General features: G+C 39.2%; 3 protein-coding genes across 11 annotated transcripts; all 3 read left to right on the top strand.

Annotated features, from left to right (window-relative positions):
• Positions 1-310: 310 nt before the first annotated feature.
• LOC127372409 (uncharacterized) lies at positions 311-7546 on the top strand. The gene is made up of 13 exons (XM_051416079.1): positions 311-412; positions 1227-1335; positions 1457-1557; positions 1646-1918; positions 2076-2169; positions 2342-2409; positions 2534-2764; positions 2876-2935; positions 3055-3201; positions 3314-3376; positions 3535-3609; positions 3767-3847; positions 3988-7546. Exons 2-13 carry the CDS (start codon positions 1227-1229, stop codon positions 6790-6792), a joined length of 4107 nt encoding a protein of 1368 aa, XP_051272039.1. The 5' UTR covers positions 311-412; the 3' UTR covers positions 6793-7546.
• Positions 7547-7660: 114 nt separating this feature from the next.
• LOC127372410 (uncharacterized) lies at positions 7661-9562 on the top strand. Its single transcript, XM_051416080.1, is given in 2 exon segments — positions 7661-8811; positions 8813-9562. Coding segments are annotated over 2 exon segments (1404 nt in total). The 5' UTR covers positions 7661-7779; the 3' UTR covers positions 9185-9562.
• A 1867-nt stretch (positions 9563-11429) lies between these two features.
• On the top strand, positions 11430-22183 carry LOC127371042 (nuclear receptor coactivator 5). 9 transcript variants are annotated; one of them, XM_051413604.1, is made up of 12 exons: positions 11430-11587; positions 12698-12756; positions 14148-14407; positions 14697-14804; positions 15777-15840; positions 17722-17982; positions 18080-18198; positions 19086-19217; positions 19347-19595; positions 19981-20185; positions 20413-20504; positions 21210-22183. In XM_051413604.1, exons 3-12 carry the CDS (start codon positions 14239-14241, stop codon positions 21770-21772), a joined length of 1962 nt encoding a protein of 653 aa, XP_051269564.1. In that variant the 5' UTR covers positions 11430-11587; positions 12698-12756; positions 14148-14238; the 3' UTR covers positions 21773-22183. The 9 variants fall into 9 exon arrangements, with proteins under 9 accessions (XP_051269564.1, XP_051269566.1, XP_051269565.1 ...); XM_051413606.1 differs by having other exon boundaries at positions 18077-18198; positions 19086-19215; positions 19396-19595; XM_051413605.1 differs by having other exon boundaries at positions 18077-18198; positions 19086-19215; positions 19393-19595.
• Positions 22184-22270: the final 87 nt, after the last annotated feature.

Genomic DNA, 22270 nt, shown 5'->3' with positions numbered 1-22270 from the left:
ATGAGATTGATAATGTATAGTGAGAAGCAAAAAGTTATTAATTAAAAACATATATTTAAAGGAACATTGAAATGTAACATTGACTAAGGCATGTCTGAAGAATTTGATCTTTATAACAATAAGTAAGTGTGTCAGTAATATAATCATTTTGATCATTGTCACAAGTTTGACAATATTGTTTCTCCAGGTGTTTGTGTTGATGTCCCGCCCCCTTTCTGTCCTGCACGGGGATTGGCTGAATTCGTTTGGTGATAAGGTATAAATAGCTTGTTGAAAGTTTAGTATTGGTCTTGCTTTTTGCAGAACTGAGGAGAGGAGCTGTGTTTGCATTTGCAAGGCTTAGAGACAGTGCCAGAGAGAAATTTCAACCCCTTTCAAGGTTTTGAACTACGTGATTTTTTGTCTTCTTACGGTGAGTTTATTTAAAGTTGTATGGTTGCCTGTAGTTGATTTTATGTGAACTGTTGTTTAGTAAAGAATATACCATAATACATGTACTTTAGGTGGAATGAAATTCTCACAGTACTATCTGTATTTAGTTTTATATATATTAATGGGCATTGCCATGATTTTCAACTACAAATGGACATGTTTCATTGGAAATATTTGTTGTCTTTACAATTAATGAGTAATGTGGAGTTTGTAGAAGTAAAGTGAGATTTAGTGTAATGTAAATAGCACAAATAGTAAGTAAAGTAGTAGAAACCAACTGTAGTGTGAGTAGCTTCAATGGTTGTTTCAGTCAAACAACTATGTTAATGATGAATGGCAATCACTATCTATTAACATAAGTAATGCCCATGATTTCACTAATCAAGTGTGAATACATTGTAATCTGTGTTTGAAAGAGAGGCACACTGTCTGAATGCCACACCCTATCACACCTTGTACTAGTCAATCATACACAAGTGGTCACTTTGGTTCTGCTCTCTTTGTCTAAGTCAGGATGTAAAAAGGATGTGTAACGTGCTGTTAACAAGCAGGAGTTTATGAAGCAGTCATAGCAGCTATTAGCATCTGTGTATAAAAGCTGTGAATGTGTATGGCATCTCAGCTTATCATGGTTTGCACATGGCAGCTCACTTTACTCATACGGTGGTAGTAAACAATCTGAATTTATGACTGGCTTCATTAGTTCTTTACAATCTGAATTTGCCATTGAGCATATAGTGTTTTGTTGTGGTTATCACTAATCAATTATATTATATACTTGATACCACCACTAGATGCCACGTGGGAAAGGCTACCGTCGTTCTCAGGCCGCCAAGAGGAGATGGGCAGGCCAACGACCATGGGATGTGGAGCTGCTGCCACCACGTCCTGAGTTTGTTCCACGTAAGTAGCCAGTTGTGTTCCCCCCTTTTCATGAAGTTCAATGTGCACAAGTTTTTGTCATAGTAAATTAGGTCAATATTTGTGTAATCCAGATGAGTAATATTTGTCTTTCCCTTAATAGGCCGTGGTACAGGGAAACGCCGTCATGTGAAAGAGTACGACAGGTCCGTGTCTGGAAAGACACACAAGCTGGTGGTTCCTGCTCTTTCTCCTGATAAGAAGGTAATTTATTGTTTCTCGAATTTGTTAACAAATATTCGGAGTAAAAAGTGACGTGTGATTTCTAAATAGGTTTTTTCTATTTCTCCAGTTCGTCCTTGTCGTTGGGGATTCACATCTGCGTCCCTTTGCTGATGGAACTGTCGAGCTTTCAAAGGGAAACCTTTCCTTTGGCATCATGTCGACCCCAGGGGCGAGTGCGTGTCATCTGAGGACCGAGCTGATCCATGCGCCACTGCCGAGGACACCTGATGCAGTGTGCATCTTGGCCCCCGGCAACAACCTGACGACCAGCAGTACCCATGAGGTGGCCGGAGAAGAGTTCCGGGAGCTTTTGCTCAGTGCTTGTCAGCGTTGTGAAAATGTAAGTTATTTTGTTGATTCTGTGTAACGTTATAAGTTTTGTTCAGTAATGACAATTCTGAAATGAGGTGTTGTAGTATAACGTATATGTATTTAAATGGATGGTCATTTTGACCAAAACTAGATTTGTGTTTAAAAACTGCTGTTCTGTGTTTTAGGTGTTTGTGGTGGACTTTGTTCCACGTCTGACCGTTGCACCAGAACTGCAGGAGCACATGAGCCGGGAGTTTCATTCTGTGGCGCACAAAATGGGTATGTTTCGAGTAGATCTTTAAGTTCCATGTTTTATGAGTTGTATTTTCTCAGATAGTGTTTGACCTATCATACATTACAATGTATTACAAATAGATTTATGCTTTCTTATTTTGCTGAAGTTGATATATGTAAGTATATTAATGATTCATAAAAATTTTCTATTTCTTAGGTATCGCATACTACTCCACGTTTGAACATTTCCCCTTCAGTCAGCTGGATCTGTGGGTCAGAGATAGTGTAAGTAGCATATTCTGTGTGCAAACGCGATCTTTTCATTTCAGTTATTTGCAGTTGAATTTATAATAGACATGTATTGAAAGTCAATGTTATGTTTACTGAATGTATTATTCTAACATTTCAGGTTCACTTGAGCGACGACGAGGGCATGGAGATTCTTTCCAAGTTGCTGTGGGACGCTGCCTACAAGCAACTGGAGGTGCCAGCACCAAAGGCGAAGGATGCTCCCAGAACACCACCCCCAGTTCCAAGGACCCCTCCAAGGTTGCTCGTGAAGGAAGAGGTCTTTGCTGCTCCCCCTTCGTCTCCCCCCTCTGACCCGTATGTCTGGATGGAAATGGTGAAGGGCAAGAAGGTAATATTTGCATACTGTACTCGTGTTTTTCCCACTGATATTTGCTAAATAGTCAATTCAAAAACGTTCAGCATGCATTCATTTTAATAAAATCGTTATTTGTCATTGCAGAGGGTCCAATCTGAGGAACAGCTCTGTAGTCCATCAAAACGGCGCGTGGTTCGGCATCAGGTTTGTAGTATACTGTGACATGAATTGTTGACATATGTATATTGATTGTATATCTATGCACATTGATAGCACTCAATAGCAACTGTGAGTAACATTGTGTTTCTATGTTTATTTCACAGGTGGATGGATGTCCAATTGTGCTGAAGGAGTGTTTCATCCCACTGAATCCTGTCCTGTTCAGCACTTCCATGTTGGCTGCAATGGATGCTGTGGTTCCAGCACATCTTCCGAGCCCTGACAGCCCAGCTGTTTCACAAGACGCAACGGTAAGCTGAAAATGAGCGACGAGTTGATTGATGAGTTTTGTGCAAATTGTATTCTTTCCCTTAAAACACTCCTATATCTGTTCTAAAAGTGTGTTTGATTTTCTTACACCAGACACCAAGTGTGGAGCCAAGAGTGAAGCGTGTCGCCTGCAAGAGGAGACTTGCAATGTGCCAGGTTTGTTTTGATTTCATTAATGTAATCATTGAATTGCACAGTATATATGGAAGGGACCACTAATGCAAGATTGTCTTTACTCTACTTGTTTAGTACATGAATAATTATAATGATTGAAAACAATAAGGAAATACATGGTTTTGTTTTTGCGTAAACAGGTCAAGGCGTCACCCAGTGTTGAGAAGGCGTTTCCCAGGCCGACATCTGCCAATGTTGTGGTTGGAAAGGAGGATGTTAGTACACTTCATTCTTAATCAGTTGAATTCTATGTGCATGTGTGCCTTTGGCCAAAACAAATTGTGTAGTACACATACAAAATTATTGTTATGACTAGCATGTTCTTTCAAATGCAAAATGACAGTTGTGATAATGTATTTTCATTTCTTTTAGGTGGATGCAACTCCAAGTGCTGTGACCGTGTCCTCAGAGCCATCATCTACCACTGCTGTGGAAGAGGTTGCAACGGAGGAGGTTGGTACACTTTATTCTAAATCAGTTTAATTTGGTGTGCATTGGTCAAAACAAATGGTTCCAAATTATTGTATATGACTAGCAAGTTCTCTCAAATGCCAAAATGACAGTTTTGTTAATGTTTTTCTGGATTTATTTAGGGGGATGCAACTCCAGTGTTCTCAGAACCATCATCTACCACTGCTGTGGAAGAGGTTGTGGAGGAGGAGGTCAGCAGGTCAGGTCCTCCTATTCAGTGCCCATCAAGATTCATCAAAAGTAAGGTTGATGCTAACCCTCCCTCTTGCAGATGTGCAGAGAAAAAGCATGTGGCTGTTGTTTCTGGTACTAATGTCAAAGTTGCACCGACAACTGAGGATGTTTCTGGTACTAATGTAAAGGTTGCGCCGTCAACAACTGATGTGTCTATTGCGTGCAGCGTTGTTGCTGCGCTTAAACATGTTATTGCTCCTGTGTGTACATGGCGAGCCAGAGATATTGATGACATCTGTTTCGAAGGCAAGAAGTTGGCTAGTTATGTAGCTCAATCAAATAGGAGTAGTGGCTTTGACAATGAGCTATGTGAGTTCATTAAACAGCACAGTGTTTTTGGCAGGAAGTGCAATGTAGCTATTGGTTCAACAGTCTACAGAGGTTTCCACTTGGACGAGTCTGTGTTACTTGAAAAACTACAGGAACCTTTGTTGACTGATGGAATGTGTCTCTTGAACCTCCACGGTGCCGTGAGTGCTATCATTGAGCACAATGGTTACTTTGTGGTAGTTGATTGTGGTACTTGTGATGCATCTGGTTTGGCATCTAATATTGGCAGGTCTGTAGCTGTTTGTAACACAACCCTGCGTGACCTGGTAGTGCATATCCAAGATCTTAAGAGGTCTTTGGGTGCAGAGTGGTGTCTCATTAGCAGGTTGTCTGTGGAGGCAGATTCTGACATTGACAGTGCTACATTGCTGACAGATGTAGTTGTTGATGTCACAGTTGCAACTGCAGCTGTAGTCGAGGGTGGCAGTTCGCAGAATAATGCAAGTTCTGTCAGGGGATCTTTCCACCAGGCAGATCCTCGGTTTCAACACGCTGGAGTTCAGTGTATGGCTATCAGTTTGGTAGCTGTAGCAAAACACTCCATTGAAAGTGTGTTTTCGTGGCAGGCTGACAATCTGGACAAGGTTGTTGTTTTGGGGGATAATCTTTACAATACGTTGAGGGACAGCAATGTCACCAGTGAGGTTTCGAAACTGCTTAGTGTTCCTGATTTGCCCAAACACTCTGTTATCGATGGACAAACGTTTGACTTTGAGTATGAAGATTGCGTTTCTGGATTTGTTGATGAACTGACAAGTGATCTGATTAAATCTGGTGTAATGACCAGTCTCAGATCTGGATTAGAGAAGATATTTAGTAAATATGACACATGTTTTCTGACATTGGGTGGAAATACATGCGCAGTCATCAGTCAAGGTGGTCGTTTTGCTGTGGTTGATTCGCATGCACGCAGTGCGGATGGGATGGTGGATGGGAAAGGGAAAAGTGTTGTTGTGCGTTTCACTTGCCTTGATGATGTTTTTGAGCACATCTGCAAATTTGCAACAGCATTTAAACGTCCCAAACAGTTTGAGATTGCTAGTGTTTGTGTGATCCCCAGATGTCCAGTTCCACCCATTAATTCATTATCCAGTCCAAAGGTACTAGTAGAAAGCAGGGGAAGTCAGTCGGGCTGTGGTTTACCTGTTCAGCCAACAGTTGGTTGCACAAGTATTAAGCGCAAAAGATCAAGCAGTGGGTTGTCATCAAAGAAGTCAAAAAACAGTGATTGTGCTGCAGTTGATTCAGATGTTGTTTTTGTAGCGGATGTTGTGAGTGAAGGGCTCCAGTTTAATCCACTTTGTGGGGTAGTTGTAGACACTCTGTGCAAACAGTTAAATGTTGAGTCAGAGAAAGTAGATTTAGTTTCTACAGAAGTTGGTCCGTTGGGTGCTCCTTGTTTGAAGGAGAAAATAGTTAGGGATGGTAACTGTTTCTGTAGAGCAGTTAGTCAGGCTGTGTGTGGTACACAGAAGCATCACAGAAAAATTAGGCTTGCTGTTGTAAAGCATTTGAAAGCCAATGGTGGTGCTTTAAGACCTGAGTATTCTTCAATGGAGGAATATCTCACAATGTCAAAAATGGCCTATGTCGGTAGTTGGGCCACAGAAGTAGAGATTCAAGCAGCAGCAGATTTTTTCGGAGTAAGTATATTCACTTATTGTGATGGTTGCTGGCTTGAATATAGTTGTAAGTACAAGTTGTTGTCAAATCAGGGGATTTATTTAGAAAATTGCAATGGAAATCATTATGAGAGTGTTGTCTGTGTTCAGCAGCCAAACATGCAGTGTTGCTATGGGTATTGCAAAGTGGGTGGGTCTAGGTACAATTTGAGAAAACAAGGTGTTGTTTGTGCAGACAATTTGACTTCGGTTGCATCCTCAATTTGTGAAGCTGAAGTAGGCATTATTGAACAAAATGCCCAAACCATGAGTAAGTTGTCTTTGTCTAACTATTTAGTAAAAAAAAGAAATTTACAACAAAGAATAAAATATCAGCAAAACAGGCAAGAATTTCTAGAAAAGATGAAAATGAATTATCAGGCAAAAGATTGGTACAGGGAAAAATTGAATGAAATGAGTAAAGCTAAATATCGTAATAATAAGTCTCACAGGGACAGAGTAAAGGAAATGAGTAAAACTAAATATCGTAATAATAAGTCTCACAGGGACAGAGTAAAGGAAATGAGTAAAGCTAAATATCGTAATAATAAGTCTCACAGGGACAGAGTAAAGGAAATGAGTAAAACTAAATATCGTAATAATAAGTCTCACAGGGACACAGTAAAGGAATTGAGTAAAACTAACTATCGTAAAAATAAGTCTCACAGGGACACAGTAAAGGAAACGAGTAAAACTAAATAACGTAAAAATAAGTCTCACAGGGACACAGTAAAGGAAATGAGTAAAACTAAATAACGTAAAAATAAGTCTCACAGGGACACAGTAAAGGAAATGAGTAAAACTAAATAACGTAAAAATAAGTCTCACAGGGACACAGTAAAGGAAATGAGTAAAACTAAATAACGTAAAAATAAGTCTCACAGGGACACAGTAAAGGAAATGAGTAAAACGAAATACCGTTAAAATCGATTGCACAGGCAGTATATGAAATCCACGAGTATAAAGAAATATCATGGAAATCGTCGGCATAGGCAGCGTGTTATTGCATATATGAAGTTGAAGAGGCAACGTTTAAATGCAAAATTGACAGAGTTTGATTTATGCAGCAGTTTTTGGCTAAAGTAAATGATGGCCCGGATTTTGTCTGTTGTGTGTGTTTTAGAAAGTTATTTAGAAAACAAGTTTTACCGTGTAGCATGAAGGATTATGGTAAAAGAAAAGAAATAAGTGTAATTGCAGGTAAATGTATTAGTGAACAATATTTGCATAAATGTAGTACAGATTGTGTATTGCCTTGTCAGTGGTTAGATTCAGCTAGGGGTCAGTTGTGGATTTGTTTCAGTTGTAACACTAAAATTAGTAGAGGTCATATGCCACCGGAATGTGCTTTGAATAATTTGGCAACATGTTTTATTCCACCAGAATTAGCATGCTTGAATAGTTTAGAGCAACATTTAATAGCGTGGTTAAATGAGTTTTGTAGGGAACAAGAGAGTGTGGCAGAACAGGATAGTGCAGCAGTAGATGGTAATGCTAATGATGACAGTAATGCAGCTGCTGAGGAAGATGAGCTTCTGCATGACAGACAACAGCATTGTATGTTTCAGGACACTTGTCTTATGCCTGTTGACATTGGTCAAGAAGCACTTGATCAATATTTTGATAACATATTAAATGTAGCTCCAGCAGAAAGCAACACTCCTGTCAAGATCATTCAAATGAAGCAAAATGTTTCCTGGTGTTGTTTCCGACTGGATCTGCAACGTACCACGACAGCAGACTTTGTGCCGTTATTTTAATAACCGTATTTTAAATGCTGATGGTAGATTTGCACAAAATGTTGATTACATCTTCTTTGCTCAGTACATGTCTGAGGTTGAAAAGGTTGTGTCAAGTGTATCAATAGCATTACGAAAGGGAAAAGGAGGGCAATTTAAAAATGTAACCACAAGTGTTTTAAATGATGAAGAACAGTTTAAGCAGTTGTTGCAGTTTGATGATGGGTATCGCTTTCTCAAACCTATTAGAGGTACCCCCGATAATGATGATAAGTTCCATAAGATGATTTATGTTAAGTTTGATGATCATCAAGTTGGGACAAAAAGGAGGAGTTGCTGTGCATTTACCTCTGCTGTTGAAACAGGTTCCACAGGCATTGAACCAGAAGAGGAAAGGGTGACTAAACATGGTGGATTGCGCCGGCAATTTCCGCTAAAGCTTTATCCCATAAAGTCCAAGGACTTACTGTGGATAAAGAAAATCTTTGCAGCTGGTCAAGCATATGTGGCTTTAAGTCGAGTTAGAAGTTTGTCGGGTTTAGTTATTCAGAATTTTGACGAGAAAGCCATATATTGCAAAGATAACATTGAGGATGCAATTGCAACAATGCCTCCCTTCTTGGTCACAAATATTACAGCTTGTAATTTTACTACACCACCATTTAATGTGTTTTTGATGAATGTGCAAAATTTGACTCCACATGTAACTGATTTGGCTTTGTGTACACAGCATCTGCAGCTTAACTGTATTGCTGTTACTGAAACATGGCTGCCTGCAGTTTACTCATTGGAAACTGTTAAAATGGATGGTTATGCTTTTCACAATCATCCAAGAAGTTTGCCCTACAATAGCAGCAACCCCTTATTCAAACAAATTCGAGACCAACAACATGGTGGAGTTGGCATGTATAGTGCAGAGAATTTGGCATACAGTATTATCCCGGTACCAAATGTACATTTAGAATGTTTGGTTTACCACTGCACTGCACTACAATATATTAATCGCAGTTATTTATCGACCACCATCATACACCATAACATTGTTTAAAGAAAATCTTGAAACATTACTTAATTGGCTAAATCACCAAAGTACCACAATTGCTGTCATGGGAGATTTCAATGACAACATTTTGAAATCATCAACTATCTACAAGTTCATGACTGACAAAGGGTTTATCCAAATTGTCAAACAAGCAACAACAGAAAAAGGCACATTAATTGATCATGTGTATGTGAAAACATCACATTATGATGTACAGTCTGTTGTCTTGCCGACATATTTCAGTGACCATGAAGGGATTCTATGTTCATTTACATCTAGGAGTTTAGAACATGATCATGGAAAACTTGAATAACTATAAAATGTGTTTTATGAAATCTCTTAAATTAATATAATGTGTACATAATAATGTATATGTATGAATTTTGTTTTCATAATTTTTAATATTCATGTAATGTTTGTTCAATTAATTCTCTTGTACTATTGTATACTGTGTATTAATATGTTGCATGTTTTATGAATTGCCTTGTCTAAGCCTATTATGCATGTTTACAAACATGCAGGTGTTTCTTCAATGATTTATCTTGTATGATTTTATAATGTATATGCAGTAATGTGTTTGGTTTATGAACTCTTTCTCATAATAATTGGTAATGTGAATGTCATAATGTGTGTTTTATGAATTATCTTAATATAAATTGTAATGAATACTAATAAAAGTTATTGCATGGTGTTTGACCTTGGTCATGTTGGTTTTGCTTCTATCATGTTAACATTGAATATTTTAATATGCATGTTTTTGTAGGTTCTTCTGCTGAACGTTAAATATGATAAAAGGGTTTCCTTTCTGCATTACAACAGCATTTGTAGCTAAAACATGTATTGATAATGATTTCTATTAAAAAAAACTTAATTACTAATAACTGCACAACTGCAGTCGTTGAAGTTATCTACATTAAATATCCAAAATGAAGTGCAAGTATGGCATAATTTGAATTGTAAATACTTAAATGCTAATATAATGTTATGCTGTTGCTAAGGCAGTTTTTGCTTTACCTTTCATATGTTGTCGAAAAAAGCAAAAAGACACTAGTAATGGTACTCCTGGTTTACTGGGATGGGGTTCGATTCCCTGTGGTGTCCTGCTGATTGTTTTGGCATTTACACATAAGACGTAAGACCACCTTTAAGTGAATAACATATTGTAACAACTTTAACTAACATTCACAACCTTATATCAACTTGTGACAATTCCATACATAAAGCCATATCATCACACTCACAATAAATGCAGTCTTCAATTATGCCCTAAAATTAAATCTATTAATCATATCTTGATGCTAATGCTAAACCATTTGAAGTAGTATAAGTAAATGTATAGTATTACTACTACTAATAATGCTAACAATAGCAATCTCCCACAGATACTCTTAATTCTATTCAATTTTATTTGTATACTGCTAATTCATAGCGCTTTGAGTAATCCATTTACCATAACATAAGTTATCTCAGGACCCCTTTTTCTTTACAGAAATTAAAGATGAAATTAACATGATTTCTTCTCCCTTGAATTCCACGTTTGAGGACTATAGGAGGACTTACAACAGAAGCCCTTAAATGCCGCAAATGGCATCATAGTGTGACATTCGTTCAAAATGGCCAACTTTGACAGCACGCCACGGACACGCCCTTCAATGTACGGTGAAAAAATAAACAGCGTTCATTCAGCACCATTTTTGACTGTACTGACCAATTTTGAAGCAGATCCCAGAAATTCCCTAGGATGAATTTGTTCATATGCAAGGCAAAAATTCACCGAAAATGACCACAGAATTCTAAATGTCCAACTTTGACAAAACACCGGGGCCACGCCCTTCAACGTACAGTCATAAATAGCACAACTTGTAATCAGCAAGATTATTCAAGAGTACTATCAAGTTTTGAAGCAGATCTGATCAATTCTCTAGGAGTTTGTTTGTTCCAATACAAGACCACGGACTTCAAAATGGCAAAAATGTTCAAATTATTTTTGTTGCCAGGACGGTCCACAGATGCTACGTGCAAAATTTCGTGCGAATCGCACAAAGTGTGTAGGAGGAACACGAAAAACTGATTTATGGACATTTTGCGCTCTAGAAAAAAAAAAATCTAGGCGGAAGTGGGCGTGGCCTACATGGGGAGGTTCAGCTCCATTCACCGAACGCGTGGATATAACGTTAAGGTTATTAGCCTATCGAAATCTGCTAAAATAGCGCCACCTAGTGGCCTACCTAGTGGCTGATCTGCATGTGACGCATAGAATATCTAAGTTAAATGAGGCTTGACAAGTCTGCCAAATAAAATTGAGAGTTCGTAAATACGCGGGGCTCAAAATTGCAGTTGAAGTGGCCTAGAAATAATAATAATAAACATAGCAAAAACAATAGAGACCTTCCAGTTCAGTGAACGGGCTCGGCCCCTAAATATACATAAAATATGCCACTTAGAAAGCGTTAAACACTTCACTGAGTGAGAGAAAAGGAGAAAGGTTGGCAACCACTGCATTATCCTGTTGTCAAGACAACAGATAGCCAATAGGGGGCGACGTACGCTCAATTGTAGCTGTGGGCGTAGAAGAAGAAAAGCTGCCGTAAATGAATAAAATGAAGTAAAAGACTCTCCGGCAGCTTTTATGAGAAGACAACGAGATAGCCATTCAGATGCCCGTGGCCGTGAGCGACTGTAAACGGAAATAAAAAACAAATATATCACGTCGAAGGTGAGTAAACATAAACGAGAGGGCGCAGTGAAACCGTGTAGCTACCTCAGTGTGAGTTGGTTGCCAGGCCGTTTGTTGCTAAGGTGAACAGGGGAACGTTAGTCGCTCGCTAACGTTCAGTAGCTAACGTAACAGCTGACGTCAACGTTATAGCTGTAACATGGTGACTACCGGAGAGTGCGGTGGTTCAAGTGTGCTGCGATGTTACTCTTTTTTTAAAAATATATATGTGTATTAAAGTAAAATAACCCAGTTACATAATATTATCTGTTCCTATAAGCCCGCTGCTGTTGGGGATGGGGGGGGGGGTTGTTGTACGCCATTTGTAGCGTGGCCGTGTAGGTGTTGTGTTGAGTTTTGTCTACACGACGAGAATAGCAACAAACTCGCTCTGCAGAAAATACTACTAGTTATTGTAACGTTAATGCTTTTTATTTATTTTAAAAGAACCCCCGCGATATAATCTCTATTTGTCGCCATTTTCAGTTAACATGCGTGATGTAAAGTCTGTAGTACATGAGCATTTAGAGGCAATGTTTATGGTCGACAGCCTCATTTTAATTGCAGTCATTAACCTCTAAACATTTAATTTACCTGCACATGTTTCATTTCTATTTTTCTAGTTTATTTTCTCTCTCGGCACATATTTAATTCCTCTGCAAAAGTTGAATCTATCCAATTTAATGTATGGCTACTGTGCTATTCATTTTAATGTATGAATGTATGTTTAATGTATGTCTAAGTTATGTTTGTATGCTGCTACTGGATGCTTGAATTTCCCTCGGGATAAATAAAGTATCTGTCTATCTATCTAATGTTTTATTACTCTGTAGAAGTAGCATTTACTTGATCGGAGCTCAGTTTTGCAAGGTTTATTTGCATCATGAAGTTATAAAATAATAATAAATTATGCTTTTGGAAAACTTTATGATGGTCTATGTCATTGATGGATATACAATATTAAATTAATATGAAACACTTGCTTTGGTACTCAGTAATTTGTGTAGTGTGACGCTACTATAGACATATATTAGAGCATTTGAAGTGATTTATTTCAATAACTGTACTATATAGTGGCAATTAACTTTGTTTTTTTCCTTCTCTTTTTAGACGCTTTGGGGTTTCTAATATGTGGACACAGAATCCAGGGCATCCAGGTTCAAGTTAAGGTATGTAAGTACTGCTTCCTAAAAGGGATTATGTAAATGATCTCCAATTATATAAATTAAATGTAACAAAAAGGACCTTCACTTTCTCATGTCAGTTTGTAATGTACGTGTGTTGGGGCTGAAAACCTCTAGAGATTCTCTTTGGCTGAAATCCTTTTGTGCTGTGCGACGTTAAAAACATCACTTAATCCTTAAGACTTATAAGAATTTTGGTTTCTTTGAGCAAAAGAGAACTTACATGTTGGCATTTTCAAGTGTCACCATAAGCGTAATGATTTCATTTCGTCAACGCGATTTTCCTCAAGACATTTATTTTTTTTTTTTACCATTTCAAGAGAAGCTGATGATGGGAACTTATGCCCCATTCCTATTTGTTATAAACTGTGTTTGATAGTCGTCTGCACAGCTACAGACCTAACGGGGCATATTTTTCTTCCCAAAAAATAAGAAACGTATGTGCTACACTGAGCTCAGCGAGACAAAGATGGGATGGACAGAGTGACTCTAAAACTTAGGGAACATTTTGAATTCCTGACTCTGGAATTGTAACTTTTTATTGCCAAGAGTCCATTTTGAAATTGTGGAAGCAGAGTTTCACACCGGAGAGTTGATGCTGTATGTATCTTTGTGGGTATCAATGCTATTTCGACCCACAACAACAACAACCGCACTGTGTTTTCATCATCGACTTCAAGCCTTTTTTAACAGTTTCGCAGGGACCACCTCTTTTTACATAGAAACAACAAATCAGGGGTGGTTTTGTTGCGTTTCACACAACCAGTTCAGCTATTTATGTCGGCACAAGAACACTGTGTGAAACAGCTGTTATGTCCTGTTTCCTTTTATATAATGGCAGCGTATTTTCACTGGTTAAAATGCAAAGAGAAATGGTGCATTTTATGTCATAGTTAAAACTATTTTATACAGGAACAAATTAGGCAGCAAATTTATATCATGGTGCATTCTCTACGGTGTGCCATTTATACCGGAAATACCTCCTACCCCTACGACAACATCATGAGAATCACTTCAGGATTGTGTTGGCTTTAATTATTGTTTCTCAAATCTCAATTTCAGTCTGGGAGACTTCTACTGAGAATTAATGTAGCCCGAACAGATACACAAGGAATTTGCTCTGCGAGCGCTCACATACTTAAGGGTCCAGTGCAGAGTGAAATTAGAGAATATCGTAAGGCGAAAATGAGCATCGAAATATGAAGGACTCATTCAGAAATGTTTTTAGACGACTTGCTACATTTCAAAATGAATTTGCCACAGCATTTCATTGTCTAAACTTTGATGTGACTTTGACCTGCAACTTCTGTTCTACTTAAACTTTTTATCCTTCCAAGGAATTTGATCTCTTCTCTTAACTCACTGACATGTTTCAGGATCGTGGACGACAATTTAAAGGCGCTTAATAGCGAACAAACTTTTTCAAGCATTTGAGACGTACGAAGAAAACCATTAAACTTGGGAGTTATGTCTCGCCGAAGAAGCCGCAGCTCATCACCAGGGCGTTTTTCGCGCTCCTGCAACAGTAATGATCCCCGAGATTTGGAGAGACGGATTTTTGTTGGGAATTTGCCGACCTCGGACATGGAAAAGAAGGATTTGGAAGAACTGTTCACCCCGTACGGGAAGATAGTCGGTCAGTAAACGCAGAAATTCGTTTTTGATTTTAATTCTTGGCAATAGTTTGAATCAAGCACAATGTCCATGAATGTGACAATTGAGTATTTTCAAATGTAATTTTCAATGTGCATGTAGATGTCTAGTAGCATTAACTTTTTTCACGTTTAACGTTTTTTCATGAAATTCAAGCCTGTAAAATTTGTAATGATGTGCCGACAGATGATTTTTTAAGTGGGTAAATTGGTAGGTATCCAAAATGCTCTTCAAAGTGATCACTTTTACCACTTAAAATGTTCCTCTTCCAGGCGTATCCATGTTTCGTGGGTTTGGATTTGTACAATTTGAACGCATTGAGGAAGCCGAAGCTGCGAAGGCGGCCCAAAAGGGTCGAATATATAAAGGTTATAAAATAGGTAAGCCTTAACTGCAGTAGGTGTGTGGCTAAAGAGGATAGATTTATTTTTTTTATTTTTTTATTGGTGAACGAGCAACGTAACGCCAGTTTTTATTCTTTTGTTGTGAAAAATGTTGATTGGACATGATAGTTTAAGTGTTAATTCTGGAGAATTGGGGATTTGGTGATTTTAAAATTCAGCTGAAAAAATAATGCTAATATGCTTTTTTTAATGAACACTTTTTACCAAAGGTTTTCTATGGATAAAGGTTGTGTATGAAAGCTAGAGATTTCCTTTTATTCATTTAGTTAATAATTACAAGCCTAAAATATTTTATTTTTTTATTTTAATGATGTGATATGTTGCATCCAGTAAATGAAAGTGGAACTCGAAAACTAACTTCACAAAGTGAAGGTTGTATAATTTGACCTACAACTATCTTAGAGTGGACTAATTTAGCTTTGCTGAGTTTCTACTTTGACCTTTCTTTGTGTAGACATGTCGCATTACTGGCTTACGAAGCAAATAAACAAGTGCATTATTAAATTCTGGCAAAGCCTGAATCACTTAAATCTCTTGTTTTATTTGCAACACTGTCTTGAAATTTTCTTCAACATGGATTTAAATGTTTCTCTAAAGTGGGCCACTTGTGATTTTGGGAGTTTCTGAATGCCAAATTTCAAGTTGAAAATCTAATTTACACATTCAAGCGGGGCTACTGTTAAGCCAATGTTGAAGGCGTGAAAATAATTGCTTCATTTCTTGTTCATCTTAAACTCAATTTGACTCTCGAAACCCGACTCGATTTTCTGCATTTTGACTCTCGTCCAGTTTGGATTTTCAAGCTTGGATATTGGAGCTCAGTTTCATTTGGATCGTGGATGTTTTGGCGCGGCCACTCCATTCTGCGTGAGCGCATAAGCTGATTTACAGCGCATAGCTGATTTGATGTCACTGTTATGTTCAACGTTTGGATTGATTTATTTTCAGATGTAAATATGGCAGTGGAGCGACGGCAAGCTAAACCTCAATCCCAGCAGAGCCCTCCCCGAAGGTAAAGTAACGCAACATGGGTGTGAAGAACTACCATTGCCTCTAAGTTGCCGGTTAAAAAAAAAAAAAGCAAGACACAAAACAAAAGCGTATAACTTTTTCCTCAGCTTTTATTTCTACCAGTGATGAAGTCCACTTGATGGAAGCTGTTGTACCAATATATGGTTTTGTGGTGGTTTATGGGACAGTCAATAACTTTAAACTTTCAGATCTGTTTAAATAAAGGAAAGAGCCATATGAATGTAATTTAGAGTGTTTTGTCTCAAAGATTCTTGTCTTGTGACCTTTCACTACTTGTAATTTTGTCCCGTATTTCATTTTATAAATCAAATGGGCAACTTTTTGTCTAGTGCCCACCCTACCTCAATATCTGTAAAGCAGGTCCATGTTCTACCACATGACTATAAACTAAGTTGAAGTGTACATTAAAACTGCAGATAGATCAGGATCAGCTTCCCTAAAAACAAATTTATTGAAAAAAACAGATTTAAAGGTACCCTATAAAGTATTTCGTAAACAAAGTTATTTTTACATCTAGTGTCTCACCAAAGTGTGTGTGTATGTGTGTCTGTGTCTGTGTGTCTGTGTCTTTTGATGCAGAATAACGGTTTAATTTTCATTCATCAAAACTTCTCCAGAGCTGCTGCGTTTCTTGACATGCCTCCACAAGCAACTAACGACCAGTGGTTAACGTAAACTCTTCGGATTGAGCAGGACGATATCCTTTCACCTGCACAAGATACTTAAAGAATGGGGACGTAGACTTAAACATGTTGCTCCATAGCAACCTCATAGGGTACCTTTTTAAAAAAACAGCACATTACCAATGTTGGCCAGTTATTGTGGGTCTTGTTGACTGAAGGTTGAGCGATGTTTCTTCTGTGTGGTGGTACTCTAACTAGTTCATAGCTGGCCTCTTTGACACTTATCCTCAACAGATGAATCGGTTTATGCTGAAAAACATCCCACATATAATTTTCAAGCTTAGTTCAGGGAGATTTGGGCATGGGGCACAGCATGCACACACACAGGATCACAGACGAATGCGAACAATGTTTATGATGCTTGATTCAGTTTGCATATTCTGAATTTAAATTCGTGATGCGCAATAATCTTGGAAGTTTTAGTAAAAGGAAGCTATTGGTTTGTCGTACTTTTCCTTTCGATTTGTACAGTTTTTTTGTGCCCCCGTTTTAAGTATATGGAAAATATTGCACTAAGAAACAAATGTTTTCTAACTACTCTTGGCTGCAATAAAAAACTTTTTTAGTTCAAGGAAAAAAGGGAATTCTGGCAACGCCTCTTTTAAGATATAATAATAATAATAATAATAATAATAATGGCCCTCTGTTATCCTACCCTAAAGGCAGTAAAAACCCATCCACCTTTTTTCTTAACATGGAAAAAAGTTCAATTTCCTTGAGAAAAAATTAAAACATGCTTTTTTCCCCAGCATTTCTGCAACCTCATATTTGCAGCGAAATAATAAACCACGAGACCTCGTGAAATAAACCACCTCGTACAAAAAGGTTCAATGGCTATGGGACCTGCGTATTTTGTGGTCAAAGAACCTTAAATCGTTGACAAATCGATATTGTTGCGTACACGGCTCACTGGACGATTTCAAAAGATCGTTGTTGAAAGGACGCTTATCGGAATCAACTCCTGGATTGCTACGCTCGCCAGCCAAAAAAACACTAACAACACTAGCCATTTGGCCAGTGGACAAAATAAAAAAAATCATTTCTCACTCTGTCTACAATTCCCTACTATAAGCCTGTCCTCACTGGTTGTGGACAGAAGTTCCTATCACTCTTTGTAGTATTTCATAGACAGCATAAACTTAAACCTTCCACTCTCTAATTGATAACTTTTCTCCCAGGGCCCCGTATAGCAGTTATGGGGACAGCAAAGATCCTCGGCCTCGGTCACGTTCACCTGTTTACGGGCGTGATGGACGTGATGGACGTGAGCCTCGAGAAGGGCGTAATGGACGTGATGGGCGTGAGTCTCGGGACAGCCGTGATGGGAGGGACCCAGGTAGAGAGCCAAGGCCGGGTGGCCACTCTCGTGACCTTGATTACCGAAGCTCAGAGAGCAGAGACAAGGACCTCAGAGGTGATTCACGGGATCCTGCATACAGGTGACTACTGAATATTGGTGCCTTTAGTTCCTAGTCCAGAGTTCAGTGGTTACATGTTCATCTGAACCTGACATTTATTTTTTTTTTAATACAGCAGAAGTGACTATGACCGATACTACCGCAGTGGCAGTGGTGCTGAAGACTACTACCGGAGGAAGGATGAACCCTACAGGGACCCTTATAAAGATCCCTGGAATGGACGGCGTGAGCCAGAGGGTATGTCTAATTGTTTTAATAATCAAACTCTATCCAGTTTTTTTTTTCTAACATTCCACAAGTAGTTATTATTATTATTTTTTTTTTAAAGCTTTGGGTATCATTTTACCTTCTAGTCCTAATGTGGGGGCACACCATAAGGCCTTTTAGTAACCAAAGTAAACCAGAGTTGATAATGAAGATGAAATTCCATGAAATTTGCATTCTGATCCGTCCATTTCATTGCAAAATGTATTGCACAACTTCCACCGGAAGCGCCGCTGCAGAATACAAATGCTGGTCTTTTTTTGACAGAAGCAGCGACCCACTTGTGTCAAGCAACAAAGGGCAGATGGCAGTGGCAGGAAGTCAGACACAGATTAACATTGTGGTACCAGGCCAGTAGTCAGTCAGTCAGAGGCAGGTTAGGAGATTTAAACGGAGAAACACACCGTTTTGTATCCGTTTTTTTTAAGGACAAAATACACAAGTAAACATATGGCAGGCAACACGCACTCCGCCTCTGAAATGCGTTCAGTGGGATTTGAAGATGTGCAGATCACAGCGCCAAACCACATTGCCGTCGCAATGTTTTAAAAACTGTGCCAGGTGGAATTTAGCCAATGTTTACTTGGCCAATGTAGGATTAGCTTACCTGCTCCCTGAGCTGTAACATTATACTCTGTAACTTCACATCATCGCTGTTGCCATGTCATCTATGTTTTGTTGTTCATATACGAAGTCAATCCAGACAGCAGTGGGGGAAAATACAATAAAAACTTGAAAGGCATCATGTATCAGTTTTTGTTTTTACTGGGTTTTTTTTTTTTTTAAGTCAATTTCAAATTGTATTGAACTGTTAAAAACTATACTGACGTTACGATTTCCAATCACCTCCTCCTCTGTAGATGATCGTGCTCGACCAGAAGAGCGTCGGCGTAATGAATTGTATCGACAGTACTATGAAGAACTCCAGCGGCGCTACGACACCGACCGTCCTGTTGACTGCTCTGTGATTGTCGTCAACAAGGCACAAAAGTATGTCCACTCTCCGTTCTTTACAGGAAACACAGATCTGGGACCAGAAACGTCTCTGTAAATATTTGATCGGTACATGGAATGTTTTCATTTCATATCGCTCCTGTGTGTGTCTGCCCGTGTGTGTATGTGTGTGTGTGTGTCTGCCCGTGTGTGCTTGTGCTTCAAAAACAACTGTAGGGAGTATGCTGAGACGGTCGGGCGGAAAGTCCGTGATTTGGGGATGGTGGTGGATCTGATCTTCCTCAACACAGAAGTGTCACTAACCCAGGCACTGGAGGATGTAGGCAGAGCCCGCACTCCCTTTGCCATCATCATTACCCAGCAGCACCAAGTCCACCGGTCCTGCACTGTCAACATCCTGTTCGGCACACCGCAAGGTGAGGCAAGACCACAAATTGAAACTGTTAGTTGGGGTCTCTCCTGGTCGATACAAAAGTACAGAGGACAAAGATTTAAAGGTGTATCTGCCGGTGACAGCCGTGGCTGGAGGCGTTATGTTTTTGGACAAGTGACTGTGACAAACGATTGTGGTCATAATATTTGATGTCTAAATTATACTGTGTTTCTCTGTTAAAATTGCCATTATTAAAGGAAAGAGGGAAAACGTCAATACACTTTTTTAGTGGTATTGTATATTATGGGCCAGACATGGATATAAACTACTGCTTGACCGGTTGTTGGAGGCATACAACCACGGAGCAGTTATTTTAGTTTTTATTGTTTCACATGCCAACGTTGTTGTTTTTTTTTTTATTGTCGTAGAGCATCGAAACATGCCAATGCAGGATGCTATGATGCTGGTTGCCCACAACTACGACACCTACAAAGTTGAAAACCGGGAAAAAGAGCGCGAGGAGATTGCCAGAAAGGCTGCCAAGATGGCGGATGAAGTGTTACTCAGGGAGGCTGACAGAGAGAGCCACCCCATTTCAGTGCTCACCGCTATCACACTGCTGTCTGAAAACAGGTATAAAACAGGTTTAATATCTTTGTTTGAAAGTGTTGTGTAATATCTTGGATTTACTGTTAAAATTTTGAGCTGTGGAGAATGTAACGTATTGTAAGTTTTTGTCGTCCCTCAGTTACAGTTTGCATCTTGTAAAACTTTGAATCTGTCCTTGGCTTTTCACCAGTGTTTTAAAAAAATCTCCACTCTTGAAATAATGATTTTCTTTCTGTGTGGTTGCCGGGTAGATTTATAACCCCAGAGGAACTGGATGGCCTCATTGCGTACCTGAAGGACAAAAGAGCCCGGCTTCTACGAAGCGCTGCAGAACCTCTTACAGGTAGGAGGAAAAATTGTCATATTAAAGGATAGGTTCACATTTTTTTTTCCCAAGTCTGTTCGTCAAACAATACTCACATGCCCATATGAGTATTTGGTGTCTGTCCTCAACCATCCTGTCCATACTGGCCCTGAAGAGATCCCTTCCTAAAGTGATTTCAATGTTGGTGATTCCAAAGTTATCATTCAGTGCAAAAACAACTTCCAAACTTGAGTTGAAGTTAATGTAAGGCTTCAGTTAGACATTTGGTATTTTCCAAAGTTAGTCTTTTTTAGTTTAAATGAAAATGAATGAAATGTCCTCTGTGTTACTACACCCTAAATGCAGGTCAGCAAGAAAATGCAGTCTGTTGAATTTTGCACTAAAGTGACTTAGTGGGAACTCAGATTGCTGAAGCCTTGTATAATTCAGCTCAACTTTTACAATGTATTTCTATACAGAAGACTGGATTTTCACACATATTGTCACATCTCACACACATTGGAATTGTGAGAAATGTTTTCTCTGCCCGTATGGCAAGCAGGAGTTACAGCCACCAAAAACTAATTCAGTGTGCATCTTGGCATGTGAATATTTTATCAACACGGACTTCTATGTTAGAAATATATAATTTAAATATTGCTTTACTAAAACAGACTAACTTTTGTCTGTTGAATGCAGTATTGTTGTTAGCAGAGCAAACTAACTGAACCTGTCGCCCTACAGCTGCAGTCCATGTTGCAGCTCCTGCGGCAGCACACCACGACATTACAGCCTCTGCTGTGGGACTGCCTCCTCCATCGCATTCTGCTCACGCCCCCCAACAGTCCAGCCACCTCGGCCTATCAGCTGGTCCCAGTGCTCCAGCTAACCCCAGCCATCAGCAGGACTTGCAGGCTAAAATCCTGAGCCTGTTCAACAGCGGGGTGTCAGCAGGCGCTGGTGGTCTGTCTGGCGCCTCCCAGTCGCAGGGCTACGGCTCTCTTGGTCCACACTCTTCCCAGAATCCACCCCGCCAAGCCATGCCTGGCCTCCCGTCTGGATCCCAGGGTTATGGTACCCCACCGGGCCTAATTCAAGCCGCACCAGGCGGTCCAAGAGCCCCCACTTCTGCTTCAGGTATCAATTTTGACAACCCAAGTGTACAGAAAGCTCTGGACACGCTCATTCAGAGCGGACCATCTCTCAACCACTTGGTGGGAACTGGCTCCTCTCAGCAGCCACCTCCTAGGTCAGCACCTGGCATGGGCCAGGTCCCGCCTATGTCCATGTATCCCCGACATTACTGACGGGCTGTAGTGATTTAATTACTTCTCCTAATGTGATGTCCACCTCTTCCACTGACACAAATAGACACCGCATCAATTCAGCAAATTTCCCAGCTGTGCATAGGTAGACTATCGGAATGTTTTGTAAAATCTTACAAGGTTTTTATTTAATTCTGGTTATTGTGTTCATTTACTTTAGATTTGATGACTTGTCCAGACTACCTAAAGATCTGTAGTTTCAATTATTAGCCAGAAGATAATTATTGAGATAAATATTCATTCTTACATGTGAGTTCAACTATTCGATATGAAGTGTTTAAAGTACAGTATATTTTGGTTTGACTCTTTTCCAGCCGTGACCTGTTGTGTTTTATAGTTTGTCTTTTTTAATTTGTAACATTCAAGACATGATTAAAACTTAAATACATAAAATGCTGTATTGAAATGGTGTTGATTTATTGCCTTCTCTGCTGACAAATCTATAAAATGGACTTCGCATCGACATTCATAGAGATAAAA

The sequence above is a fragment of the Dicentrarchus labrax genome, unplaced genomic scaffold (assembly GCF_905237075.1).
Source record: "Dicentrarchus labrax unplaced genomic scaffold, dlabrax2021, whole genome shotgun sequence".
Classification (NCBI taxonomy): domain Eukaryota; kingdom Metazoa; phylum Chordata; class Actinopteri; family Moronidae; genus Dicentrarchus; species Dicentrarchus labrax.
This window is presented reverse-complemented; position numbering and strand designations above follow the sequence as displayed.